This window comes from Mchenga conophoros, linkage group LG22 (assembly GCF_057382185.1).
Source record: "Mchenga conophoros isolate Kocher_MC1m ecotype Shallow Benthic linkage group LG22, M_conophoros_male_GT1.1, whole genome shotgun sequence".
Lineage (NCBI taxonomy): Eukaryota > Metazoa > Chordata > Actinopteri > Cichliformes > Cichlidae > Mchenga > Mchenga conophoros.
In genome coordinates, this window is record NC_140546.1 from 2,854,361 (window position 1) to 2,879,762 (window position 25,402).

Below are 25,402 nucleotides of genomic sequence, written 5' to 3' on the forward strand. Positions count from 1 at the left end.
CTATGTTCTAGTTTTCCCTCAGCATGGATCATCTAGACACTCTCACTAGATGAAGCTTAAGACCTTTAAAGAACCTGAACATCAACTCAAATAAGCACAGATATGCAATATGTATAAAATAGTTATAACTGCACCTGGAATACAAAGTTAATTTAATACCTGTGTGCATAAAACCTTAAAGCCTTCTTAAAGCTATCTGTTACATTGTTAAAGCCTCGTCTTAGCCTGCTGCTCAAAATAACTTCCTGCTTTCACTTCTGCATACAACTTCCTGTCAGCCTGCAACTCAGTCTTTCTGAAAGAGACACTGTTTAACCCCTGAATGCAATATAAACTCCAGATTATATTATTAATGCAATGGTAATGATGACAATTATTTAACAATAGCAGTAAAATAATTTCCCTGCTCCACATCTCACACTGAAGACAATCTAATCTCCTTCTTTACCCCGTGGACATCTTTCCTCGCTCTTCATCTCTGCTTCACTCGATTTCTCTGCTGTTGTTTGTCTCACCACATCTGCTGTTCATAAATTATACTTATATGGTGACTTATATTATTTATTTTTGTTTTTGTTCTTTGAATCCAAAACCCAGTGGAGCTCTCTTTGTTTTTATTCTCCAAAACCTCTGGCTCATTTCCCCTCCGCTCATCTTAAAGTATCACCTTCTCTTCCACACTCTTCCCCCTTCTGTTATTAAACTCTATGATACACATATATATATTTTATGTATGATGACAGTAATTTCCAACAAAATCCAATTGGAGCAAACTGAAAAGGATGGCGTCGTCTGGTTGTGGCAACATAATAAAAGAAAATCTTGACAAATTCAAGTGGCTCCTCACATTCTATTGGTTAGAAAGAAGCCAAATCTTCTCTCAGTAAACTGAACATATTATATCAGCCGAGCCTTATGATACAGTTAAGAAACACTCGTCTGTTATTTGATCTGCATAAAGCATGCTGTGAATGCTCTAAGTGGCTCTGTGAAGGGAAATGTTTGTATTTTACATATGATTGAACACAGAGCTCATCTCGCTCCAGGTAACCAGAGCTATTGTTGTATTGTGCGTAGGAGAAATCTTTAAAGGTTGAGCTCTCTCTGCTGTCTGTCTGCTGGGCCAGTTTGCATTCTGAGCATGTAGAGTCTGGCCCGACTCCATTCGCAAAACTTCCACTTTCTAAAAAAACAGAAAGAAATTCTTATACGTGTCAGTCAGAGCAGCACTGTGGGCCTTAACAAATCAATTTCAGCCCAGCCTGATGAAAAAGGCAGCAAGTCTCTAAACTGTCACAGTGTCACACAGTTGGAATAAACCACCTCCAGCTGCACTCCCTTTTTTACTCCAACCTCTTTGTAAATGCAAACGCGGTCTCATAAAGTATTTATGTGATCCAGAAACACAATCTTGTTTTGACAGAGGCTCCACGCAGGTCTGGAATATTAAGTTTGATCCACCTTCGCTGGAACAACCAGGCTTAAAGGTAAACTGCAGGGTAGACAGTCAAACACACAGCTGACAGAGTCAGAGTGCGATGACACAAGAAGAGCTGTACAGACAAAACGCCAAAGCAGAAACAAGACTTCAGACCAGAACAACTGGAACCAACAAAAAAAATCAGAAAGACTACTACGAAGAATATTTTGGTCAATATTGAGATTACAGAACAATTATTGACCTAAAACCGAAATATAAATACATAAATACTAGGGGTGCAACGATACACAAAATTCACGGTTCGGTTCGATACGTTGGTGTCACAGTTCGATATTTTTTCGATACAAAAAAATGTTCATGCCTTTTTAATTTGTCATTTATTAAAATTATAAATATATATTTTAACTCAAAAGTACAGTTTTTAAATGTAATGTTGCTGAAACAACAAAGTAATAAAAATAAATTCATCTATCTGATGGAGAAATCACTCATCTTTGGAAAAGAGTTTATTACAGAGAAATGGCTCTTTCAAAATAAAAGCTCTACTATACGCTTCTTCTGGGCTATATTCTCAGCAGCGTATTAAACATATCAGGTCCCCATAAGGAGAATCCTGTGCTAACGGCTGTCTAAATGACTCGGGTAAAATTTGTAGCATGTGTTTTTGTCTGCTTCCACTTGTCTTTGCACGAGGATGATGTCGGAGTAAACGTGCAGTCATATTCGTTGTGTTCCCACTAGTGCTGTCAGCGTTAATCTCGTTAAAACGACATTAACGCCATAACGCGGCAAATCTCCGTTAACGAGTTACCGTGGATCGCCCCGTGCGTGGGGCTGGACGGCGTCAACACCTTAACAAGCTAACTACGCTAACGCAGTAGTTCCCACCAATTGAGCATTGTGGCACATCCGACATACTGTTTTACTTTTGTCCATGACGCGCTTACCTTCAGGGTCATACGTCACATGAAAATCAAAATAGGTCCAAAGGCCAGATCTGAATGAGGGTGGGGGAGGTTCAATTTCGGGTAGCGTTGAAGCTGTTGCCATGTTGCAACGAGCGCTCAACACAGACAGCATCGTCAGAAGAAAAGTTGATAAAATAAATAAAAAATTTTGTATTGTTCGATACATATGCGTACCGAACCGAAAGCACTGTATCGAACGTGTTGCACCCCTAATAAATACATAAACACACCACAGCCAGTCAGTGTGACAAAACTAATGAATAATGTTGAACTGTCAGTAATCTTGTTTAAATCATTTTTATGATAAATCCAAATAGTCGCCCTAGATCCAAGTGGGGACGCATCCCTTATGTTGCCAACCAAGCGGGAACCTCCAGGGGCTGAAAACTGAAGCTGAGAAAAAAAAACTATCCATACCTGCAGTTCCTTTAGTGGCCACTTGGGGAAAAATGCTCATAAACTCTGGTGTTAACATGCCTAGCTTTGCAGTAGTGGTCGACATCACTGACGATGTTAAAGAAGAAACACCTTTAATCTTAGATGAGGACTTTGAGCTCAGGTCAAGTCATAAGAAGCCTTCAGTTTATTGACAGCTGGTAGCTGCTGGACGCACAAATCCTGGAGGATTTGTGACTTTGGAGAAAAAAAAAAAAAGAAAAAAGAAAAATAATATATATATATATATATATATATATATAAAAGACACTTACTGTTAAATATCAGAAATAGACCTAACATTAACAAAAAACAAATAGATAGAGAACTGGAAGTGGATCAGACACACTAAATGAGGAGTTAGGGGACAGACATTTCTGCTGAATGATGCCAAAGATCACAGTTTGGATTTCTCCCTCATGAAACCACACTTATGGTGCTTAAACCTAAATGGCTTCCATTAGCTAAAACCGGCAATTGAGACATGGCTCAAAGATCAGAAATTAAAGCTTTAGTGCAAAACACTGTATTTATTGATTATTTTCTAATAGCTGTGAGTGTCACACACAGACAGTTACAGTTTTTTAAGAAAAAGATCCCTTAAACTTTTTAATCCCCAGTTTTTAACCTCCTGGAACAAGAATCTGCTCCCGAGCAGCGAGAGCCAGAACCCTGCACACGGTGGAATTGCTCTTGATGCCCGGCAGCTTTGGTTTATTGGACGCTGAATGAAGCGGCACAGGGACATAATGGTGCTTCAATGAGTTGAGCATCACAGCTGCCTGTGGACAGATGGCTTCAGAGTTGAGTCACGCCATGGCTACGGTGTAGACACCATCATCTGGTACGGCAGTGACACAGCCATCTGAATGAACCGAACCATTAACTTCTAGATTCATAAGCTTGTAGAGACCTAAGCACTGAGAAATGTTTCATTTATTCGTGCATTAATTTTCTAGTACAAGTCTAGCAAGAAAGAACCAGACCAGGTTAGAGGTTGTAACCCAAAAAGTCCGGATTGGAAATGTTCCCGTCAGACTGCACAGGTGCACCACAAACACAATCATACCTGCTAATTACAGCTAAGTAACAGACTAATAACACGCTAGCATTTCACTCCCTGATGTCTGTATCTGACAGCAGGCCACACAGTGTTTGTCAGATGAAAAAAGCTTCATAAGGCACCAACAGACTCAGTGGCTTCAGTCAGAGGAGGCGAGCTGATTGCCTACAGTTCCCCGTGTCAGGAAATTGGGCATTTTGATGTGGGAGGCACTGGGGACAGACTGACTTGTGGAGTCCGTCTGAAGGACAGCTGGCTTCTTAATACCTCTGTGCTGGCTTCATGCTTCTGCCCAGGAGGTCAAAATTTGACGATAACAATGGAAATGCAGATATTTCTATCAGCCAGAGAAGAACAGGACAAAAACTAAGACATAACCACTCGATAATTAAATAATGTAAATAATTCAAAAGTTGCAAAAAGGCCAAGGAAGTCTGATTTCTGGCTTTTCTTTGCTGCGTGTTCCTGTGATGCAGAGCGTTCTGTAATCGTGTTACAAAACCACTAATGTCCACAATTTAATTACATATAATATGATTTGTTGCTGCTGCAGATCTAACATGCTGACTACACGTTAGCTCTTTAGGACAAGATTCCACCAGTGAAGATGAAGTGGGATGAGCCACATATCAATAACACGTGAATGAGACGCGCTCCTTCGGTGGCGCGTTGCCCTGCTTTGGCAGCCGAGAACCACAGAGTGAAACTTTGAACAAAGCAGGTGTTTTTTTCTCCCCCCACAGCAGATAGACATCTAAATAGTAGCTATTGAGCGCAGCACTTGGTGATTCATAACCTGACCGGATTGCCAAACAGAGGCCACAGCTGTTCGTGCTTTGATAAGAGATCTCATTTAACAAGCCGCCGGTGCGAGCAGCTGGTGGCTCTTTATTGTCAGGATGAAAAGGCTGAAGCGGGACCTGTGTCCAGAGTGGGCCTCTGGTGCGGTGGCAGCACAACCAGCACACAACAACACACACCAGTGAAGTCAAAAGTCACAGGAAGATGAGACGGTTCTGGAGATATTTGACACGCGTTAACCTGGCAAAGGGAACACCCGACCACTTAGGATTACAAAGAACCTTGGAAGCCATGCTCTACATTTATTAACACCAAAGAGACAATTATTACAGAATAAATGTGATTTGCACAAATGTGAAAGAAAACAATGAGAGCATGAAAAAGAAAAAAGTCTTTGTGATGCATGTAAAGGTGTGTGTGTGTGTGTGTGTGTGTGAGCAGAGTTTAAAGACAGGAAATCTGGGAGTTTGTCTTTAATTAGGATTCAAAGCAGCTTTTATCATGAAAACTAATCACACTGTAAACATGACATGTCTGCCTTCTAACGGGGACTTTTAGTCAAAACTCTCCTCATCACCGAGAACCAGACAGACGTCTTAGTTGAGCAGGAACCGTGAAGTTTGACCCTGATTACTGAGGACAACTATCTTTTAAAGCACACCCCCTCCCCTGGAATATTCCACATTCAGGTTTCCCACATGCACGTGTTGTTGGTAAAATCACAGTGTCGAGAGGTTTTTCTGCACCATCCAGCTCCTGCGTCCTTCCTGTGTGGCAGGAGTGCAGAAAGCATCAATGCCCTTTTCCCCCTTTGATTAAATTGCCATTTAAGTGGAACTGGACAAAAACCAAGCTGGGATTTTGAGCCTGTGCTCAGTGTTGGTCCAACATCCTGACGGGTTGCATGAGTCACTTTGTAGGCATGAAAGCAAGTTCTGGCAATAAAAGTCACAGTTTCCGGGGTTAAGGTAGAGACCCGGAGCCAGAACCTGTGAGCGAACTTTCATATTTCGTTATTAAAAATAATATTTGGCTCCCTTTGGACATTTTCGGCACGCGGGGCCACGATTGTACCCCATTATTGATGTATTGTCACGCACGCCTGTGGCATATTTTTGCACGAGTGTTGTTTTCTATAAAAGCCTTCTCTCTCTGCTCATTACTGCAGAAGCTGCCAGGCTCTCTCTACCTTACTGAAAAAAAGAAAAACTCTTTGAAGGCCTGCCACTGTTTTCATCATCATTATCCTCTTCCTGCTCTCGTCTCTGCCCCTTAACTAGACTCTGAAGGCCTGCCATCAACTTCAGTAGCACTGACTTTCTCTCCAAGGAGGACTTCTAATCTGAGGGCCTGCCATTGTCTTCATCAATAATCTCCCACCCTCCTCCTGTTGAAGACTGATGCTCTTTTGTCTGTTCCATTGTATGAATTTGTAGGAGTTTGACTTTCAGAGCATAAAATTTGAAGAGTATTCAAAGAAATCACACAAACGTGACTTAGTAAAGTTTACGGCTGGAAATGTTCTGCAAATTAAACTTCTGCAAATTGGTGATGTGGTCGTGATGGCTGCCACAAGGGATTTCCATTTATTTTAAATGAGAGGGGAAGGCTCTATCAGCATGGAAAACACATCACTGTCAGTTCCCTGTTGTTTTTAGGTGGTGTTTGTGTGCTGGGGCTGATTGTTTGTTGACTTTATTAATGTGCGGCTCCTATAGGCTAAGATAGTGTTGCTGAGTGTTGATGCTGGGAATGAAAAGCAGGCATTGCTGAAGACCGTTCAAATGAGCATCAGACCTGGAGGTAATTATTATGAAATGAAGTGTCTCTCTCTGTCTTACCGTCTCTGCTGCTCGGTCTCCCCTCGCACTGATGTAGCTCAGTCGATAATGTCGAGCATTTCTGGGGTCGACGGGCTGCCAGGACACCCGCATGCTGAACGTAGTTTCTTCATCGATCTTCATGCTTCTCACCCCGTACCGAGGAGCTGAAGGGTTGGACAGAGAAACTCTGGCTGCAGATCAGTGACTCAAAGATTAACTCAGTGAAGCATGAAGCTGTCACAGCCTATCACAGAAAGCGATGGTATCAAAATGTCATCATTCTGGCATTTAATTTGCTCAGATTTTCATATCACATCAGTGTCTTCGGAATATCGAAACGTTCCTTCGGAGAACATATCGGAACAACGCACCCTCCCTCTGATAATATAGAAACAGGTTTACAGACGCTATCAGTGAAACAGGAGGAGCAAACTTCTTATCTGATTTACCGTTTCAGAATTTTGATCTTATAACATCAGCATTTATAGCGTCACTTACACGCTCGAATTTTTGGAAACTTTTTTCCCAGTGCTGCCATTTCAACACAAAACCACAAAGAGTGTTCTCACATGAGTCCTAATATTATGATCTTTATCTTTTTTCTTTATTTCTCTGATTTCTAAAAGACAATAACTGCTCTCCATCCTGTCGAGATTTCTTGCTTTCCGAAATCCAAACTGAGACGACTTCGGCTGGTTTGCATTTACGTGTCTCTGTCCTGTGCCAGGCTAGAAAGAACCAGACATTTACTTCATATCTGCAGCTTTACTCTGTCAATCTGACTAAATAATCGATACTGAGTAACTGCACTGGATCCAAACTGCACCCACAGGTAACAGTTTGGTTTTTCTTATTTAGTCTGGAAAATTTCAAATTCATGGAAAATATGTGTTTCACATTTAAAAGCTAATTGGTTACTACAGTAAAAAAAAAAAAACATTGATCTTCAGGCACACGTACTGCGTGGAGAAATGAAAACTGCCAGAGTTTCTGGAAATTCTGAGTCATTATTCGACAGATCCTGGAAGATTTCTGTTGCCTAAAGAATTCCCATGAGCACTCGTTAGTCTGCCGTTCCACATGCACTTACAGGGCTGCTGATTGATGAAGATCCCTCGTTTCATGCTAGTTAGAGCTGATAAAAACACACCAACAGTTCAAAGGCATCTATTACCCATGTTCTTCATCAGCACAGGACCACAAACGCTGCCTCAGTGCGTTTCGTTACATTAAACCTCAGCAACACGTTGGTGGAAAAGAAGCCAAGTGAGAAATGAAAGTCTTAGGATGACAGAGTTGATGAAGGATGAAGTAAAACACAGACGATGGAGAGAAGAGAAAAAAGATCCAAATTCATCCCGGGATTAATTACCTGCTACGGTGGTGGTTGTTGTGGCAATGGTGGTTGTTTTTTCAGCTGAAAATCAAATGCAGAAACATGTCACTGATGCGACTGATCCATTAATTCAGAAAGTTTAAAGGATCCTTTGATGTCTGATTCCTCTGAGCGGTTTACAGAATAAAATCAGAGAATAATAACAGAAAGACGACAAACAGTCTCATTAATAAACACAACAAACATGAAAGTGTGAAGAAATCTGAGGTTTTGTAACAATAAATTTACCGGTGGACTCCACGAGGATCACCTCATCACTCTCCAGCTCATTCCCGTAAATGGCGGCCAGGAGGACTTCGTACTCTGTCGAGGGGGTGAGTTCCTTTATCAGGTACGTGTTGATATTCCCATTCACCAAAACCTGAAACAGCAGGACAACAAATCTGCTTTAGACAGACAGGTGACAGAAAAAGATGTTCCAAAATGTTTCATTCTAAGAGTTTCCTGATAAAACCGCTTTCTGCAGAGTACATAAAAGCAAAGTCACCATCAGTTAAGACAAAGATCAGAAGACATACAAAGGCCGGTGACGCCCACATTATCTCTCAGAGACTCACTGGAGTGACAAAGTTGGCTTTTATCTGCTGTCACGTGCACTTCTTCTCATATCTTAATGAAATCATTTGATTGGTGCTTATCAGGTTCAAAGACGCTGCCAGTCAACAATGACTGCGACAAAGTCAGCACACAGTTATTAAACCTGACTGTGCTGGCAGGAGCAGCTTCGTTCGTTAGTGCTCGTTAGTGTTTCAAAGGATCCGATCTGCTCATTTCTAGCTCCATATTTTTATGGAGGTGATGAAAAATAATCCTTATTTCTGCGACAGTCAGACTGAGGAGTTTGGTGCAGCCTCTCAGTCTGTCCACTGCCTGGATGAAGACATTTATCCATCGTCCTTTGAGAAGAACAGAAGGTGGTTCAGTCTTCTGTGCTCACAGTCAGCTTTGTGTGATATGATCATATAAGGATATTCCCTCTGTAACATTACACAGAGCTGAGAGTAGAAACTGCCATTTGGCCACATGAAACACTGCCAACATGTGTTTAATTTAAGCATTGAGCAGTCTAAAACTTTATAAAGAGAGTTTTAATGGTCATTAAGGACTGAATTACTTAAAAGAATGAGCGTTTTCCATCCTGAGAGATGACACTTCAGAAATCATAAGATTTCCAGGTGACTTTCTTTCATCTTCTAAGCTTAAAATACACATATAAGCGTATAAGAAACACGTGAACACCTCACTGCTCTCTTCTCCGTCGGTGGGTGTCCAGGTGAGTCGATAAAGCACCACATCAGACGCCGGGTGAGCCCAGGACACCCTGAAGCTGTTCGTGGAGATGTCACTGCTCCTCAGGTCCACTGGGTCTGGGACAGTTTCTAAACAAACACCAACAATTCTGGTTGAAACCATTTCAGAAACACTTTTGAATGTAACAATCTCTATTTACAATGATGTTAGTTTCTTACTTGTGGTGAAGCTGTCTGTCACAACCTCAGCTTGTCCTTCATCATAGACGGCAAACACACCGACAGTGTACTCCGTCAGTGATGTCAGGTTTTTCAGCAGCCAGGCTGTCACACGGCCAACATCCACCTGAAGACACAGGACCAAAACACAATGACATTTGTTCCTAAGCGACTCGGTTTGTTTGTCATGTTGGAATTAGCAGCACGGACAGTGCACAGATGCTGGACCAATGATCAGGCTCTGCTGGAATTGTTAAACTTCATCGAGGAACGACACGTTACTACTGCCTCTCTGACAAGTTTGGGCTAGCCTGATGACCTGTGTCCTCCAGAGTTCCCTCACCTCATTGGTCTGGACTCCATTGGTTTTGACGTACATGATGCGGTACCCTCTAACCTTCCTGGAGGCGGAGTCCCATGTGATTCGGGCAGAGCTGTGATCCACCTCAGAGAAACGAAGGTTCCTCGCTGGGATCAGCGGTACTGAGGGACAGAAAGCAAACCATAAACACAACATCTGGAAAGAAACGGCTGTGAACTGACTATAAATTCCTCTCCCTATGGAGGATGGATTCAGCCAAAATATATATTAATCAGTATGACTACTGGACAGATAATGCAATATTATTATGCTTTATTTGTATACCAATGAATTAACCTGTTTATTTACCTTCACTAATTTATTTATTTTTTAACTTGGCGTTCCTGCATTGACTTTGGGAGACTGGCAGCTTTGTTCCTCCATACTACTTTATTAAATGTGCCTTTCAGAAAATGTTCCAAAACTTTAAATCATATAAACTTCCCAGTTGCTCATATTAGCATAGTTATAATCCAACACTAAGAAAGCGTGTGTGGCCTCGGAAATGGAATATTTTTCAAACTGAACGTATACATCGCAAAAAGACGAAGAAAGAACGAAAGAACAAAACAGCTTTATGTTCTTTATCAACAGCAGATACATGGACACGCAAACACAGCCGAGCCTTCATGAGGGGCCTGAAATCGTGACCCCTGATAACAGCAGGTCTGTCTAATTCACACTCGCACTCATGGGGGTTTGTACAAGGGTTATTGGACTCCACTACTTTTAATTATAAAGTGGACAGAAGCTCATTACATCACCGCACTCCCTCAGGCTCTGCCTAAACGTCCTCTCTTTCTCATTTCTTCTCGCCGTCTCGGAGGTCTAAAAAAAATCCCCCCCTGCCCTCACTTTAAAAATTCTGCCGTAGAATCTGATTCTCTCTGAGCTTTGGAACTTTTACATTTAGAATCACTGATCTGTTTTCTTCAAAAGAAAAGAAAAATAATTCTGATTGTACCCACCAGTGCTTCACCTCAATTATACCGAGGGTCAGATTAAAAACAAAGCAGCAGACAGAGAGAAATCCAGAGTGGGCTGAAGGGAGTGAGATACTGCAGCGGGGTATCCCAGGGTCACAACAGCAATCAGCAAAAAGCAAATTAAAAAAGTTTAACAACAGGTAAGTCGCTAAAGTTTCCAAACGTTTCCATATAAAGTATTACAAGAACCATATAGATGACGCTACAGCTCAGGGGTGTCACTGCAGCTGGCAGCTTTGCTCAACACCTACATAACTCTAGTGTTGTTTTAACTGACAGCTCAGCCAATCAGAGCTTTCAACATTATTATAACAGCTCTGATGAAGTTTCATTAAGCAGATCACCAATACAGGAAAAGTGTGCTCCTTTAATTTAATTAGGGGTTCCAGATCAGGCAGTGAAAGGTGGAACCTAGGGGTGGGTGGTATAAACGGTATAAATTTGGCCAACAGTAGAGATTTTGACTATACAGCTCTACCGCAATAGCATGTTGATGGTGCCTGTTTTGGTTGAAAGCATTGCAGCGGCTGCAAACAATATCATCTGCAAATTATGCGGGCGGCAGTAATGGCAAAGAGACGAAGCACTTTTGGAATATGGGGAAAGCCAAAACCTGCGCTTCCTCTACTTCCCTACCATTGATTCATTAATGCTGAATTCTCTTGCAGCTGCTCTATTCCCATGTTGTTGCAGTATATTAATGACTAACTTCGTATTGTGGATGGATTATCTCAGTTGTTCTCCTGACTGAAGTTTGGTCCGTTTACAGCATCCTGCCATGCGATTGCATTTGTCCCTAACCATCAGGAACCCTCACGTTAACTTTTGTCCAGCGTTCATCCTCCAGCTTCATTGTGCTAATGTTATGCTAACGTAGCTGTTTTGCTAGCGATCACGTAGCACATCATTATATACCAGCTAGCCCAACTTCAGTAACCCTACAAACGTCACTGCTGTTTAGTTTTCTGTCTTCATTTATGTTGGAAGTGATAGCAGAGCTGTACGTTTGAATTATTTCAGAAATCTCTCAGTCAGAACATGCTATATCATGTTTAGGTGGAAACTAGAGAGCTAACTTCCTGCTAACTTCTAACTCCGTTGAATTTAATAAATTCTGTTTTCATAGATGTCTGGATGTTAAACTTTTTTTTTCTCTTTTTCTTCTCTTTTTTTTCTTCTTTTTTCTTCTTTTTTGCAAGACTAGAAAAAAAGTTCAAACATTTTGACATAATTTGTCTTATCTAATGGGTAACCTCTGGGTAACATGTGGAGGTGTGTGTGTTGTGGGTGGGTGAGGGGGGTTTGTTTTACACACACAAAGTGCGAATATTTTTAGGTTTAGTGCTATTAAAGGAACTGTGCCAAGCTTATTAAATTATTGAGTTTAAAAAATGTGAATGGAGACCCAGTAAATACTGAATCTTACAGTGCCTACTTATTTAAGCTATTTTTATAGGTTTGTTGTGTTTAACTTATTTGTTTTTTCAACTTTAACTTTTTTAACTTTTATTTGCTGTAACAAGAAATGTCCTAGCTTTGAATAACTCTTCTCTTCTCTTGTCTTCATGAAGAGTACATAGCCTGAAGTAGAAGGATAATTTCCAACATTACTCATGTGTCTGCTCTGCAGTGGGCTATTTATCATTAGATGGTTACAGTAACACCATATTTCTGCTGCATTTATGAAATTATAGAACAACAATAACTAAAATTGTGTACTTTTTATTACGTAAAGATGAGAACTGTTGTGAAGTGGAGGAAAAATGTCCTGTTTAGAGTGACTTTGCCAAAGCTCTAGAGCTACTTTGTAGTTAATCAAATGAAAAGGAGGCTGGTTTGATATCCAGTAGAGCGATTAGCAGTACGATACCTCTGAAGATACTAAAAGTAAACAAACAATATGAAAGTTTCAGTTTCATTTTCCAACTGCAGATCAAGCAGACCAGCAGCCAGTGTGAGCAAATAAATGTGTCCAAACACTGTGAAATCCTCTGTGAAATCCTCTGTTTTCCTCCATTACTGGATGTTAAACTTAATTGTTACACCTGGTAAAGCAGCAACACTGATTATTTTATTAGAGATGAAAGAATTTAGACAGTTTGACTTTGGAACCTGAAGCCGACGGAGTTTTGGACCCAGATTACTCCAAGGCTCCTACGGCAGCCATAATGCTCCAACAATCCATCAAGCGGTGCGCCTTCATAGCTTACCAAAGTCATACTAAAACATTTTTTGACAGATTTCTGTGCGCCGTGTACCACATAAAATTGGTTCGAGGTCAGTGAGCACAACCAGAATTCAAACATAAGGAACACTGTCGAATTTTGAGAAAATTTAAGGATTTTAAGTGTGCCTTATATTATTTAAAATATGTTATAAGGAAGAAAAGAATATATTGTTACTGCACATGCCTCAAATTATACCGTGATATGGATTTTAGGCCATATCGCCCAGCCCTAGTGGAACCCATCTTATTTAAAGCTCTGACATCAAGGTTCTGCTGTTTTGCTCACTTTTGAGTATGTAGTATCATTGTACCAAGGTCAAAGCCATGTGGCTCTGGACCAGGGGTGGGGAACTCCAGGCCGGTGTCCTGCAGGTTTTAGATATCACCCTAGATTAACACACCTGAATCAAATGATTAGTTTATACCCAGGCCTCTGGAGAACTTCAAGACATGAGGAGGTCAGTTAACAATTTAAATCAGCTGTGTTGGCTCAAGGACACGTCTAAAACCTGCAGGACACTGGCCCTTGAGGCCTGGAGTTTCCCACCCCTGCTCTAGAGCTTTGATGGACATGGCCAAAAAACCTCACCTAGAAATTTTCTAGGCATCCTGACCAAATGTCCGAACCACCTTAACTGACTCCTTTCAATTTGGAGGACTAGTGGCTCTACTCCGAGCACCTGACCGAGCCACTTAGCACATTTCTAAGGGACACCCTGTTGTCTGTCTCTTGTATCCACAATTTCATTCTTTCAGTCACTACCTTGAGCTCGTGGCCACAGGTGAGGGTAGGGACATAGCTTGACTGGCAAAGCAACAGCTTGACTTTCATGCTCAGGTCCCTCTTTGCCACAGCAGACCAAGAAAGCCTCTGCATCACCATTAACATTGCTGCAATCTTTCTGTCAATCTCTCGCCTCACTCATGAACAAGACCCTGAAATAGTTAAACTCCTCCATTCGGGATGGCGACTCTTCCCCGACCTGGAGTGGGAACTCCCTTTTCAGGGTGAGAACCATGGTATCAGCCTTGGAAGTGCTAATTAATTCTCATCCCAGCTACTTCTCTTTCGACTGTAAGTTGATCCAGTGCAAGGTGGAGGTCACTGCCCGATGAAGCCAGAAGAACTCCAGCTTCTCCGAAGAGCAGTAATAAGCTCCTCAGGGCACCAAAGCAGAAAACGTTCAGCGCTTGTCTATGCCTACATCTTCTGTCCATAAAGCTAACACAGTCTCACTTACTTCCAGCAACACACCGTCTGAGGCAAAGAGACATATTCAAGAACTCCAGTGTTTTACAACGGCATCTGCAAATAACTGTTGGCATCAGAATGTGAGCATTTACAATATGAATGTGCCTGCACATAAATGCATTGGAATCAAGCCAGCAACAACAAAAAAGGTCCTGCTGTCCAAAAAGAAAGTTGACATTTTTCAGAGAACACACAGTTAAACACCAGGCCTTTTGAAATAATGTGTTGTGGAGAAAATAAAGACCACAGATGAAATAGGCAAAAGAAAATCAATCAATACAGTAAAATCCCATAACAGTGATACAACGGCCGTGGTTTGGGGTTGCCTCATTGCTTCAATGATAGGGCAGATTGAAGGGCACAGTGTGATTAGTAATTGAATTCTGCATCACACCACATGTCCAAGAATGCTTGAAGACAAAGTGAAGCCATGTCTCTGAGAGCTAAAGGCGACCAATGAGAAAATATCCCCAAAAACCCCTCAAACAAACAAAAAAAGGAAAATGGACGGATACAGACTGGCCAAGTCAAACTGGAGATTTGCATGTCATTAAAAAGTTGTGTGGGAAGCACAAGAAACCTTCAAACATCTGTCAGCTTCTGTAGTGCAGTTCTTGTTTCTGAGTGTCCCATTTCCACAGAAGAATATTCAGTTTTTTTATTGTAGCTAAATTATTGAAAAAAAAAAACCTTTTTGTTTTAAATCCTTTCTTATATAAAAGGGATCAAGTGTTTGCAAGTCTCTCATGACATGTATAACCTCTGCAAGCGCACACACTTAGAGCTACAGCTAAATAACAAACAACCAATGAAAAAAACAATTCAAAATCAAATCTGCATTCTGTGGCCTCACGACCTGCTTCTGGTTGTAAAACCACAAAGTGGGAAGATGTGCAAAGCTCTCTGTAGTCTGATTTTGTATGAGTCTTTATCTTTAATCTCCATCATGCTCCTTCAAAGAAAAAGAAATCCAACTCATTTGCATGTGCAACGGCCTCGTTTCACTGCAATGATCATTAAAGCACATTTTGTCTTAACAATGGAAGAAACGACAGTTAAATGACGAGAGGAAATGAGGGATGAGAGGCCTCTGATGACACAGAGAGGCAGACTGAATGAATACGAACAAGCTCGTTGAGTGAAAAGCACATCACGACCGTCATTTGCATCATGTGGTGTGTAGCTAACGAGGAACCTCGTTTTTATAATGCAGAAGGAATATTTCAGGGAACGGGGCCGATACAAAGATGATGACCAAAACTTAATGTGTCCCATCTTCATTCAAGGGCATTAAGTCCTGCCTGCATGGAACAATAAAAGTTATTTTATTATGAAAATGTATTTGACAGAGTGTCCTCTTCTGACCCGCATCCAAAGCCTTACACACACCGTAAAGACATAAACATGCCCTGACTTAAAGCCGCAGGCCTCAAACCTTAAAGGAGACTTCATAAAATGTTAATTAGTGAGCACAGTGGGGATTTAGGGTGGGCGGAGCGCCGAGTTACTCTCATCAAAACTCTACAGAATGACAGCGAGGTGCAGAAAATAGCTGGAATAAGGGAATCAAAGTTGGCGCCATGTAGATAATTTGGCATTGCTGGCTGCTAGTTTGTCAGGAGCAGGATACGTGTTGGGACAGGACTTCAGCACGCTGCAGCCGTCTGGGAAGAAACTATGAGCAAACACTCAGCAAATGAAAAGCAAATATGTCTGCGGCAGCTGATCCCTCTGATTAGAAAACACATAAAAAAGATAATGAAAGAAATTAGCTGATAAAGGGTTTGGAGGTTTGTACATGGAGGATGTAGGTTTAAGTGCTTGGAGATGTGGTTTCCTCCTGATCAGACAGCTGACAGTTAACGTCCTGAGGAAAATGAAAAATGTGCCGGCTGCTTTCAGAGATGAGAATAGCAGTGACTCGAGTTCAAAGGGTCACACAATCTGTCGGGGATTTAATGAAATTGAATTTCACCAACAGTTAGTAAAGCATATGGGCGGCCTTATATTTCCATTTCTGCGAGGACCAGTTTGCCTTTCTTTCAGATCTCAACTCCCAGGACATTAAAAGAAGATGAGGACACTTTGTGAAAACTGTGCCTGCGCCTCATTTTTAAACTGTATCCGGCTGTAGTGTGTGAAGGATTACAAAGCCCTCGTGGAATATTTGTGAAGGCTTGTGTCTTTAAAAAAATATTTGCATGCTTAAATATTGACTGAAATTGTTTATGCAGGCACAACTGTTTACACTTGAAGCTCCTGAACTGTGATGCTGATATTTGTGTGACCTGGATGACGTCAACATTGTCGTTACATAACTCTGGTGATCAGATCAACACTTTATTTTTCAGCCAGAGTTTGAGGTGGATCCATGTCGTTCAGTCAAGAATCAGCCAAAGTTTAATGGCTGCCAACAGGACAAGTCCAACCAGTGAAGTCTGCATGGTAACCACAGACTGTATATAAAGCATAAATGTAGCCACTCTGTCATTACTGATTGGCTTGGACGCCTGTTTTGAAGGTTCAGCCAAAGCTTGACAATGTTCTGGAGACCTAACAGTGTTATTAGCAAATCCTAGAAAACTTGTTTGATTATTATTATGAATGTTAATCATCTAAATAACATTAACAGAAAATACAACAACTTTATTACACCAATCGGCCACATAATAATCCATGTTCAGGTATCAGATAATTCCATTAAAAAGCTACTAATGGCACCAAAAACAAATAGTGGCCATGAGGACCAGCGCCTGTTAGCTAAGGTGGCACCGAGCAGAGAGCCGGGCTGGGCCTGTGGCTCGAGTGATGCTCAAGTTTAAGCCTTAAACAGATACTTGAGACATGAGACACGAGAATCTTTGGCGAACTGAAGATTTTGGCTTCATTCTTCATGTATTGGCTGCTAACAACAGATCAAAGAAATATTTGATGATGGGAGTGTTTTGCATGTTAGACTTACATGTGGTCTGCTGGCTGGTCATGGGGTCACTGGCTTCCTCTCCGTACATGGCGTAAACTGTCACTGTGTACTCAGTAGCTGGAGTCAATCCTTCCAGCTCCACCTCAGTCACCGAGTCATCCACCTTCACCTGCGCACACACAGCAGGTATGTGCATTTAGCGAAGACGCAGAGACTTTCTAGTAGATCCTTTAAATCTCTGTCTTGTCAGTGGATTTCATGCAGTCGTTTATCCGCCCTGTTACTCATCTCTCTGCACGTCTACTCTTCTATCATCAGCAGTCTCGTCCAGGCAAGCAGAGAATTAAAGTGTGATTGCATGAGATGATTTCTGAATATGGAGATCTTCCTTTTACATTAAGCAGGAGGGGCCAATCAGGCTCTTGTAGTATGTCCCACATCTACTGAGCTGAAACTCAGAACAAAGGAAGATGATGAAACTCTGTTTGCAGGACCGCAGTGGTCGATTTTAAAATGTGAGAAAAACATCGGTTGTTTTCTGCTTTGCAGCTGGAGCTTATCTGCGTAGCTGAAACAGACCTTTCTGTCCCCACAGAGGCCGATTTGTTTCATCTCAATCGCCAACACAGAACTCAACCAGTCTGCAGCTGCTTGCACAGCGCGCACACAAATATTCAACTTCACCATCGCTTATTCTGCCAAACATACACTGGATGCAGACATAATACAACAAATGGCTTTTGTTGTTTCCTTAGAGAACTACAACGTACAACAGGAACAATCAGCCAGAAGGGTCAACGTGATCAATAACTACTGTTAATACTTTCACAGGTTTTTTTACTTCTTACCTCATTTTAGAATATTTCCACCTTATCTTTTGGCCTAAGATGTAACAGCTAAATAACTAAAGGCTTTATCTCTTTTTATCCTGAGACAATTTTCTGAATAGACTCTAACCGCCGAGCTTTGGGACGCCCCTGCCTTTCTCACACTGAAGTAGGAATTTCAATCAGAATCAGAGCTGCTGCAATCAGATAGGATGGCTTAAAGAGGACCAACTCTGCTTGTTTCTCACTTCATATTTTTATTCTTGGATTCTATCAAAGCGACTCTGCATCCTTAAAAAATCCTTATTCCTTTACAAAGACTTGGTGCAGCGATTTTAGATCCTCTTCTTTGAAGACCAACTAATGTAGAGTGAAGCCAGAGCTGCTGCATGTCCACATCTTACCACTTCAAATTCTGTCTTGGTTTGATATGAGCGTCTACCATCATTACAGGAGGGGTATTAAAGCATGTTTTGTGTTTTTAGTAGAATGTGACCTATTTAATCTGCTGACTTTTTTCATTTTGTCTGTTTTCTGTGATAAACACCGTAAAAGACTTCAGGTCATACATTTTCTAAGTAGCTTGGCACACAGGAGGAATTTCTTAACCCTGTTTCTTGTCTGTGCAGAGGAAGGAAATACAGTTTCCTTTTCTGAAGCGCACATGACCTACATAACCATCAACAATCAAAATGGATCTACGTGGAATTTTACTTAAATAAAGGTCACTGCCCCTTTGCTCCTGTTGAAACAACATTATTCTCTATCACCGCCTTTAAACATCATCTCATCACTTTGCTTTCATTTACCCAGCGGTGCTTGATGTGGGTGTAGGGTTGGACCCGGGCCGATGTACATGAGCTGAAGCATTTCTTGCTCGACAAGAAGGCCCTTTTGTTACGTGCACCACATTCGTGTTACTGCTGTGTTTGTTTGGCGTGGACACATTTAGCAGCTTCGGGGACCGTTGGAGTCACATCCTGCTGTAAGATCTACCTCTTGTTCACATTTGTGCTCGTCCTTTCTCTCCCTCGGGTTCAGTCTGTGCAGACCTACACTGGGTCCCTGTTTGAATGAAAGCACTTTTCCAGTCAAACTGGGCTGGATTTGAGGCTGGCTTTGGCCCAGACAAGTCACCGCACGGCCCATAAGTGGAAGCCACACGAAGACGAGCCAGCCAAGCCTGGGCTCTGACGGAGTGCCTCAGAGCCAGGCTTATCCTCACCGCTGGAAAACATCCATCCTGATTCCAAATTCCTTCCTAAATTGTTTTTATTGCTTTCTGCCTGGAGGCGAATGTGACGGTAGGCATAATGAGGTCTAATGGGAGAAGGAGGGATAAGGACGGCTGCCTGTGCCCTTCATACCTCTCCTCCTCTCCTTTGAATGTCTCGTCTTCCTTAACTGCTGAATTTACCTGCAAAGGATCCCCATGTTCCAGTCTGTCCTGCTGTTTGCTTTTAATGTCTTCTTTCCAATCAGTGCTGGTCTTTGTATGCGTGCCTGTTTCACTTTGAAGTGTTATTCAGTCTTTAAGGTGTAATTGATGCTTTGGTTGTGTTTTGTCCTCTAATTGGTCACAGGTTTTAAAGATATATTACTGTGACTCAGAGGGTGGCTGCACTTTTTTGACTCCTGCATGGTGGGGACACTGAAAGGTGGCTCAGGATCAGCCGTGCTGTTTATTAGAGTGAATTAAAGACTCTCTACTGCCACCACTTTCTCTAATATTATCTGATATTTCTGGTACATGTTTTTGGCCGTTTCCTTCTATCCCCCTTCCTTTGTTTCCTTCCTGAGACTCATAGTACAAAGTAGTCAAAGATACAGAATATGTAGAAAAATAACAGAAACGGCACATGAAAGCAGACGTTTACTTTGAAGCAACTCAATTATAATTACAAAGACATCTAAGAAGGTCAACTTTATTCAGCTGAATGCAAATTAGCAGTCTGTCAGCTCCGACAGTCACCGTCTTTATTAGACTATTTCAAAGCAAATTTAGGTGGAATTCCTGCGAACGCCGAAGACAAAAATATCAAACGAGAAGCAAAACCACAGACAAAAGTCAACAGGCGCAGAAAGTCTTTGTTATGCAAATGTCCAACGATATCCTGTGATTTTTCTCCAAAGTCAAAAAGTCAAATTGTGAGATCCTGAGCTGCTGATTACATTCACTCCAAAGTTTCTTCCGCTCAAACCTGCAGGTATTTGAAGTTATAGTTCAAGTTTTTCTATTCATGTTCACTCTAACAAAAGACTGTTCATCACACCAGAAACCTGAATGCTGGCTTATTGGTTATATCAAACCATAATGACATCCATGTTAACTCTAACAGTGTTGGAGTTAACAATTTGAAAAGTGCACATCCAGAATTCTGCTTCTATAAAGTATACGATGTGCAGTCATACAGTACGGTTACTCTGTTTGATTAAAAATGCCTGAAGTAAAGTTGGTTGAACCTCCTCCAGGGTCGCCGCCTGCACCACAGGACCACTTCCTGTCTGGCTGGACGTCTTAGACTTCAAACTTCGACAAAGAGCAAATATCAACTCTTCCATCACTGCTGCCTCTCATGTTGAAATACTCTGCTGATGAGAGCTGGGTCTATACGTCAGTGACCAGAGAGCAGCCTTCATTGGATGATGTGTCCAAGCCTGAGAGCGGCGCATCAGGTGAGCACAATGACCTGGAGCAGCGGAGTCGTTTGGTTTTTTCCATCATCAGTCTCAACATCAAGAATTCAGCTCATGTTTTTCCGATAAACAATGCTGAGTTGTAAGATGTTAAATATTCACACTGGCACATATTAAAAACCACATTTTTCAGCCACACTAACACAGTCTTTGCTTACCACTCAGGTTGATTACAACCTGATTAAAGTCTCTTTGTCAACATTTTGGCGTCTGGTTTTTTGAAATATGGACTAATTGATGAGGGCAACTGGACTTCATCAATTAATAAACACAAGGCAGCACAGGAGTTCAGTTACTTTCACAAAGTTTTGAACACTATATTTGAATGGCTTTTAAAATGACATAAAGTAGGAGATATTTTACTTGGATCAGAGTTTAAAGTAGGCCTGTGAGGAACGTTGTGTGATGTAAAGAAATCTGAGGAAACATTGTTTTGGAAAAGGAGCTGGCGCCCAGCAGGGAGCACCCTGCTCTGCATCATACAGCTCATTCTTTGCCTCACATTTACTCTCATTGCACACGAGCACACTCCTCACCTCCTTCTCATCTGAAGCATCCTCTTCAGTCAGCGGGGCGTACAGGATCATGTACCCAGAAGCCCCAGCGACGGCCTTCCAGCGGACCCGCATAGTGCTGTGAGTAATATCAAACAACTCCAGGTTGTTCACCGTGGGCAGGGCCACTGTCGGACACAAGCACAGGGTTTGGATGACGGCGTTTCTTCCTTTGACACATTTACTTTTAAACAATAAGTGTAGCTGATTAAATCTTACCTAGAACAGTAATCTGGCACTTTTACACTAACCTTCGACTGTTTTGGGCCAGACAAGTCCTGAAAATTCACATTTCATAGAAAACTCGCTCTTTTCTAAAGTCTAAGGAATTCGTTATCCTACGGCTCTCTGGCAGCAATAGAAGTAAATTAGGTCTTGTAAGTTCATGCATGATTAAACAGAAATCCAAATCTTCTTTGATGTATTTTAAACAGTAATGCACAATGTCAGGGTTGTTAAAAACAGCAGTTATTCAGAGGTCATTGTCCTGCACGGCAATGAGCCAAACGAGCTTTAACTAGAAAAGAGACTAATGAGATTTACAACCAGGTCCTGAAGCTTTGGGCCGACGGCCGACGTGATGTAGTTTTGCCTCTGCAAACCACCACAGTGTATTTTAAGTCAAGCAGTTGATGTGATTGAAATGGAGGTCTGGTTTCATGAAATCGAATATATTTCAGAGAGTCAGACAGCACGAGTGAAGTCCTCACTTATTGCTTTGATAAATGTTCCACTTTTGTACCACACTCTGCTCAAACCCCCAAATCAATTAGTACCTAGCATCATGTTTAATTTGCTGCCTTAACCAGACAGTGCAGCAGGGCAGAAGTGGCAGCTTCCAGCAAACAGCCACAGCACATTAACTTTGCTACAAGGTCAACTTGTGACTTTGCATTCATCCTCGACCAACAGGGAGGAATCCCCTGTCATTCGTCAGCGAACGCCAGGTCGAGAAGGTCAGAGAATCCAGCCAGGCTCTGGCTCGGGGTACACATGTCAGCACGAGGCCTCAGGCAATGCCACCAGAATTAGAGCTCGCCACAGGCATCCTGTCAGAGGAGGATCGGGCCACGAATAAATAATGAAACACCTGTGTAGCTTTTATGGCCCAAATTCACTGTTTTCCTTTGTAGTACAACACATGTCTGCTGCTCTATCACTGCTATTACGGATGCTGCAACTCAACAGTCATAAATTGGCTTCATTGGAATTGAGTGAAAAGACCAAAGGTGTGTTGTTCATCTCGGTCCTGTCAGTTTCTTCAAAGCAAAATTAAAGCAATAAATAAATGATTAAAAGCTCTGCAGGTTAACACTGAGTCTTTCTCTTCAGTGTGAGCAAGAACACATTTCTACTGCACAGAAGCAGAAATGGTTTGATGCAGAGAATTAACAGCACAATGAAAGATCCCAGGGGAAGACTGTCTTGGAGGTTTAAGACTGAGAGCGATAGTGAATAATAGAAGAGGTGCATGCTGGGAAAAATGAAGAGTTCAGATCCCTCATTTGGGACTTAATTCTTAAATGAGGCTCAAATGGACATTGTTCATTTGCCTCTGCAACATGTAGGTAAATCTTCGTGTGGTTTTCACAGTTCTTCAAACGGCCGCTTGAGACTCAATCCAAAAGTGAATCAATCGCTATCAAGCCAAGTTACAACAGAAATATGAAAAATTCATTCATTCATTAAAAATGTATTAATGAATTCATCTCGTCCCTGACCTGTGTTTGTGCTGGCGATGCCTTTTGGAGCTCTTTGAACAATTTGAAGTAGTCACGGTCACCAAACGTTCACCTGAATGTGAAACACCCTCAACCACTGGCGATGGCTCAGGCCTCTTAGTGGGAGGGAACCCGTCTGACTCAAAGGAACTGCAGTCGCTCTCAGACACATTCACCGGTTTTTGCAGGTAATCACATCTCGATCATAGATGCAAATAAACTGCTGACACATTACAGTCAGTCTCAGTCTGTAACGATGAGCTATGAGCGCAACTTTGCCACAAGATGTCACGTTGCAACTCAAGACTCGACTCAGCTGATTGCCAACTGGCTGCATTCTGCTTACACATCTTCATAAAAGCACGGCTGCCTAGTCCCTGCATCACTAAACTGTGTAACTGTTTGTAGACGAAATTCTGAATCCATCCATTCTCTTCCGCTTATCCTTCTCAGGGTCGCGGGGGGCGCTGGAGCCTATCCCAGCTGTCATAGGGTGAGAGGCGGGGTACACCCTGGACAGGTCGCCAGTCTGTCGCAGGGCTAACACACAGGGACAGACAACCATTCGCACTCACATTCACACCTAATGGCAATTTGGATTATCCAATTAACCTATCCCCACAAGCTGCATGTCGTTGGACAGTGGGAGGAAGCCACGCAAACACGGGGAGAACATGCAAACTCCACACAGAAAGACCCGGCCTGATGGTGGAATTGAACTCAGGACCTTCTTGCTGTGCGGCAACAGTGCTAACCACAGATTGTTTCAAATCTGTGAGGTTCTGACAAAACTTTGTATAAAGAGTTAGTGTGGCTTTCTGTGTATGTAGGTAGTAACAGGTTTGTAATTTCACAAACATACTGCATTCATTTCCACTCAATACTGAACTAATGCATGAAAAAACTGACTATGACTGGTCGCAGACCTGGTCCCCAACTCAAAGGCAACAGGACTGCAAGGTGACTGCACCAGGTTTGCTAGCATTAGCAGAGAAGTCACTGTTAGCTTCAACATGTCTCAATGAAGACGCCAATATTGTTGCAATTGAGGCTTCAAAATGGGCCTTACAGACCATCAGATGCTGCATGGTGCTTACTACCATGTTTCCTGCTTCCATCTGTTTGAATGCGTAAACATATAAACTTACATGTAGTAGCACTTCCTCTCAGGGCTTCACTTGCGGCGCTGCGATAGACGGCAAAAACAGCCACCTGGTACTCTGTCAGAGAGTTCAGATAGCTCAGCTCCACGCTGTTCTGTGTCCCCTGGACCACCTAAAAACAGATCCCAGTGGGTCACAGCCTGGATATCACAGCAGTGTTATCAAGTGCAGTAAGTGTACAATGCTGGAATGAGATAAGCCAGTCAGTCAGACACACTAAACATGTATGTTTGCTTGTGATGCTCATTCATTTCTGCTGTGCTCTCAGGGACATAACTGTCTGATACAGCTGGGATTAAAATAATCTTAATTTGCTCTAAATTAGAGCTCTTCATGTCTTTGTAATAGACAGCAGAACTTTGTTTGTCAAAAAGCATTAAAATACAGAAAAAAATCTTCTGTTTATTAAGCGAGTGCATATCACAAGGTTGAAAAAAGCACCACATCTTGCTGCAGGCATTCAGCTCTCTCCAAAGAGATTTAAATTGAGTGTAACTAGATCAGATTAGCTTTGATGAAACCTCAGTTTTCCTTGTGGGGAAACTGGGCCGTTCCAGCTGCAAGTTGTAATAAACATCAAAGAGAAATGGGATAAAAATAAGAAGGAACTGCAGGAGCATAAATATAAACTTGGAAAATTACAGCACTGCATGTCTGCGTGGTGATATAGGTATGGAAACAAAGTTTGAATGTATTATCCGGACATTTCCGCACATGGGAAAACACCTACGTCACAGAATAAGTCAGTGGATGTCTGTAGTTAGGCACACTGATTAAAAAGACACATCAGTGCTCCAGTTTTTCACATCTTCCACAGCTAATGGCTAATAATGAAAATAACAGAATATAGTTTACCACAGCATACGAGAGTGCTCGCTTTTATTATTCCCTTACTGCAAATCCTGCATAATTGTTGGCATTTATCGTGCAGATCACTCTGAGAAATTACTTAACTTCTGGAAGTGACCCTTAAAAGGATTAGCCGAGCAGCTTTAATTAAAATGCTGCCACTACATCACAGACAGTTTGTATTTTATTTGCTCTGTGGAGGCGAATCAGGACCAAAGTTCCACTAATTAAGGGGACAAAAGAAAAGCGCTCCCTTCAGTCAGTTATAAGAAGCCAGAAAGCCAGATGAGCCGCCTAACAATCACACAGTAGTTTAGACTTTATTGCACAATTACAATAAAAGCAGGGCCGTTCGCTGTGGTGGAAAAACTATGATGGAAGCTGAAAATTAAAAGTGAAAAATAAAGAGAACTATTTGTAGTTTCTTGAAAATTGCATGATTTGCA

General features: G+C 41.9%; 1 protein-coding gene across 9 annotated transcripts in view; it reads right to left on the minus strand.

Annotated features, from left to right (window-relative positions):
• Window positions 1–25,402, minus strand: part of col14a1b (collagen, type XIV, alpha 1b) — a 160,559-nt gene that overhangs the window by 73,003 nt on the left and 62,154 nt on the right. For all 9 annotated transcript variants that reach the window (XM_085261530.1, XM_085261528.1, XM_085261524.1 and 6 more), the window contains 9 exons: window positions 24,093–24,219; window positions 21,206–21,351; window positions 17,185–17,314; window positions 9,740–9,879; window positions 9,397–9,523; window positions 9,167–9,306; window positions 8,156–8,288; window positions 7,904–7,948; window positions 6,550–6,695 (listed from right to left, as the gene is read on the minus strand). In XM_085261530.1, the coding sequence (XP_085117656.1) occupies window positions 6,550–6,695; window positions 7,904–7,948; window positions 8,156–8,288; window positions 9,167–9,306; window positions 9,397–9,523; window positions 9,740–9,879; window positions 17,185–17,314; window positions 21,206–21,351; window positions 24,093–24,219 (1,134 nt within the window). The remainder of the gene's footprint in view (window positions 1–6,549; window positions 6,696–7,903; window positions 7,949–8,155; window positions 8,289–9,166; window positions 9,307–9,396; window positions 9,524–9,739; window positions 9,880–17,184; window positions 17,315–21,205; window positions 21,352–24,092; window positions 24,220–25,402) is intronic.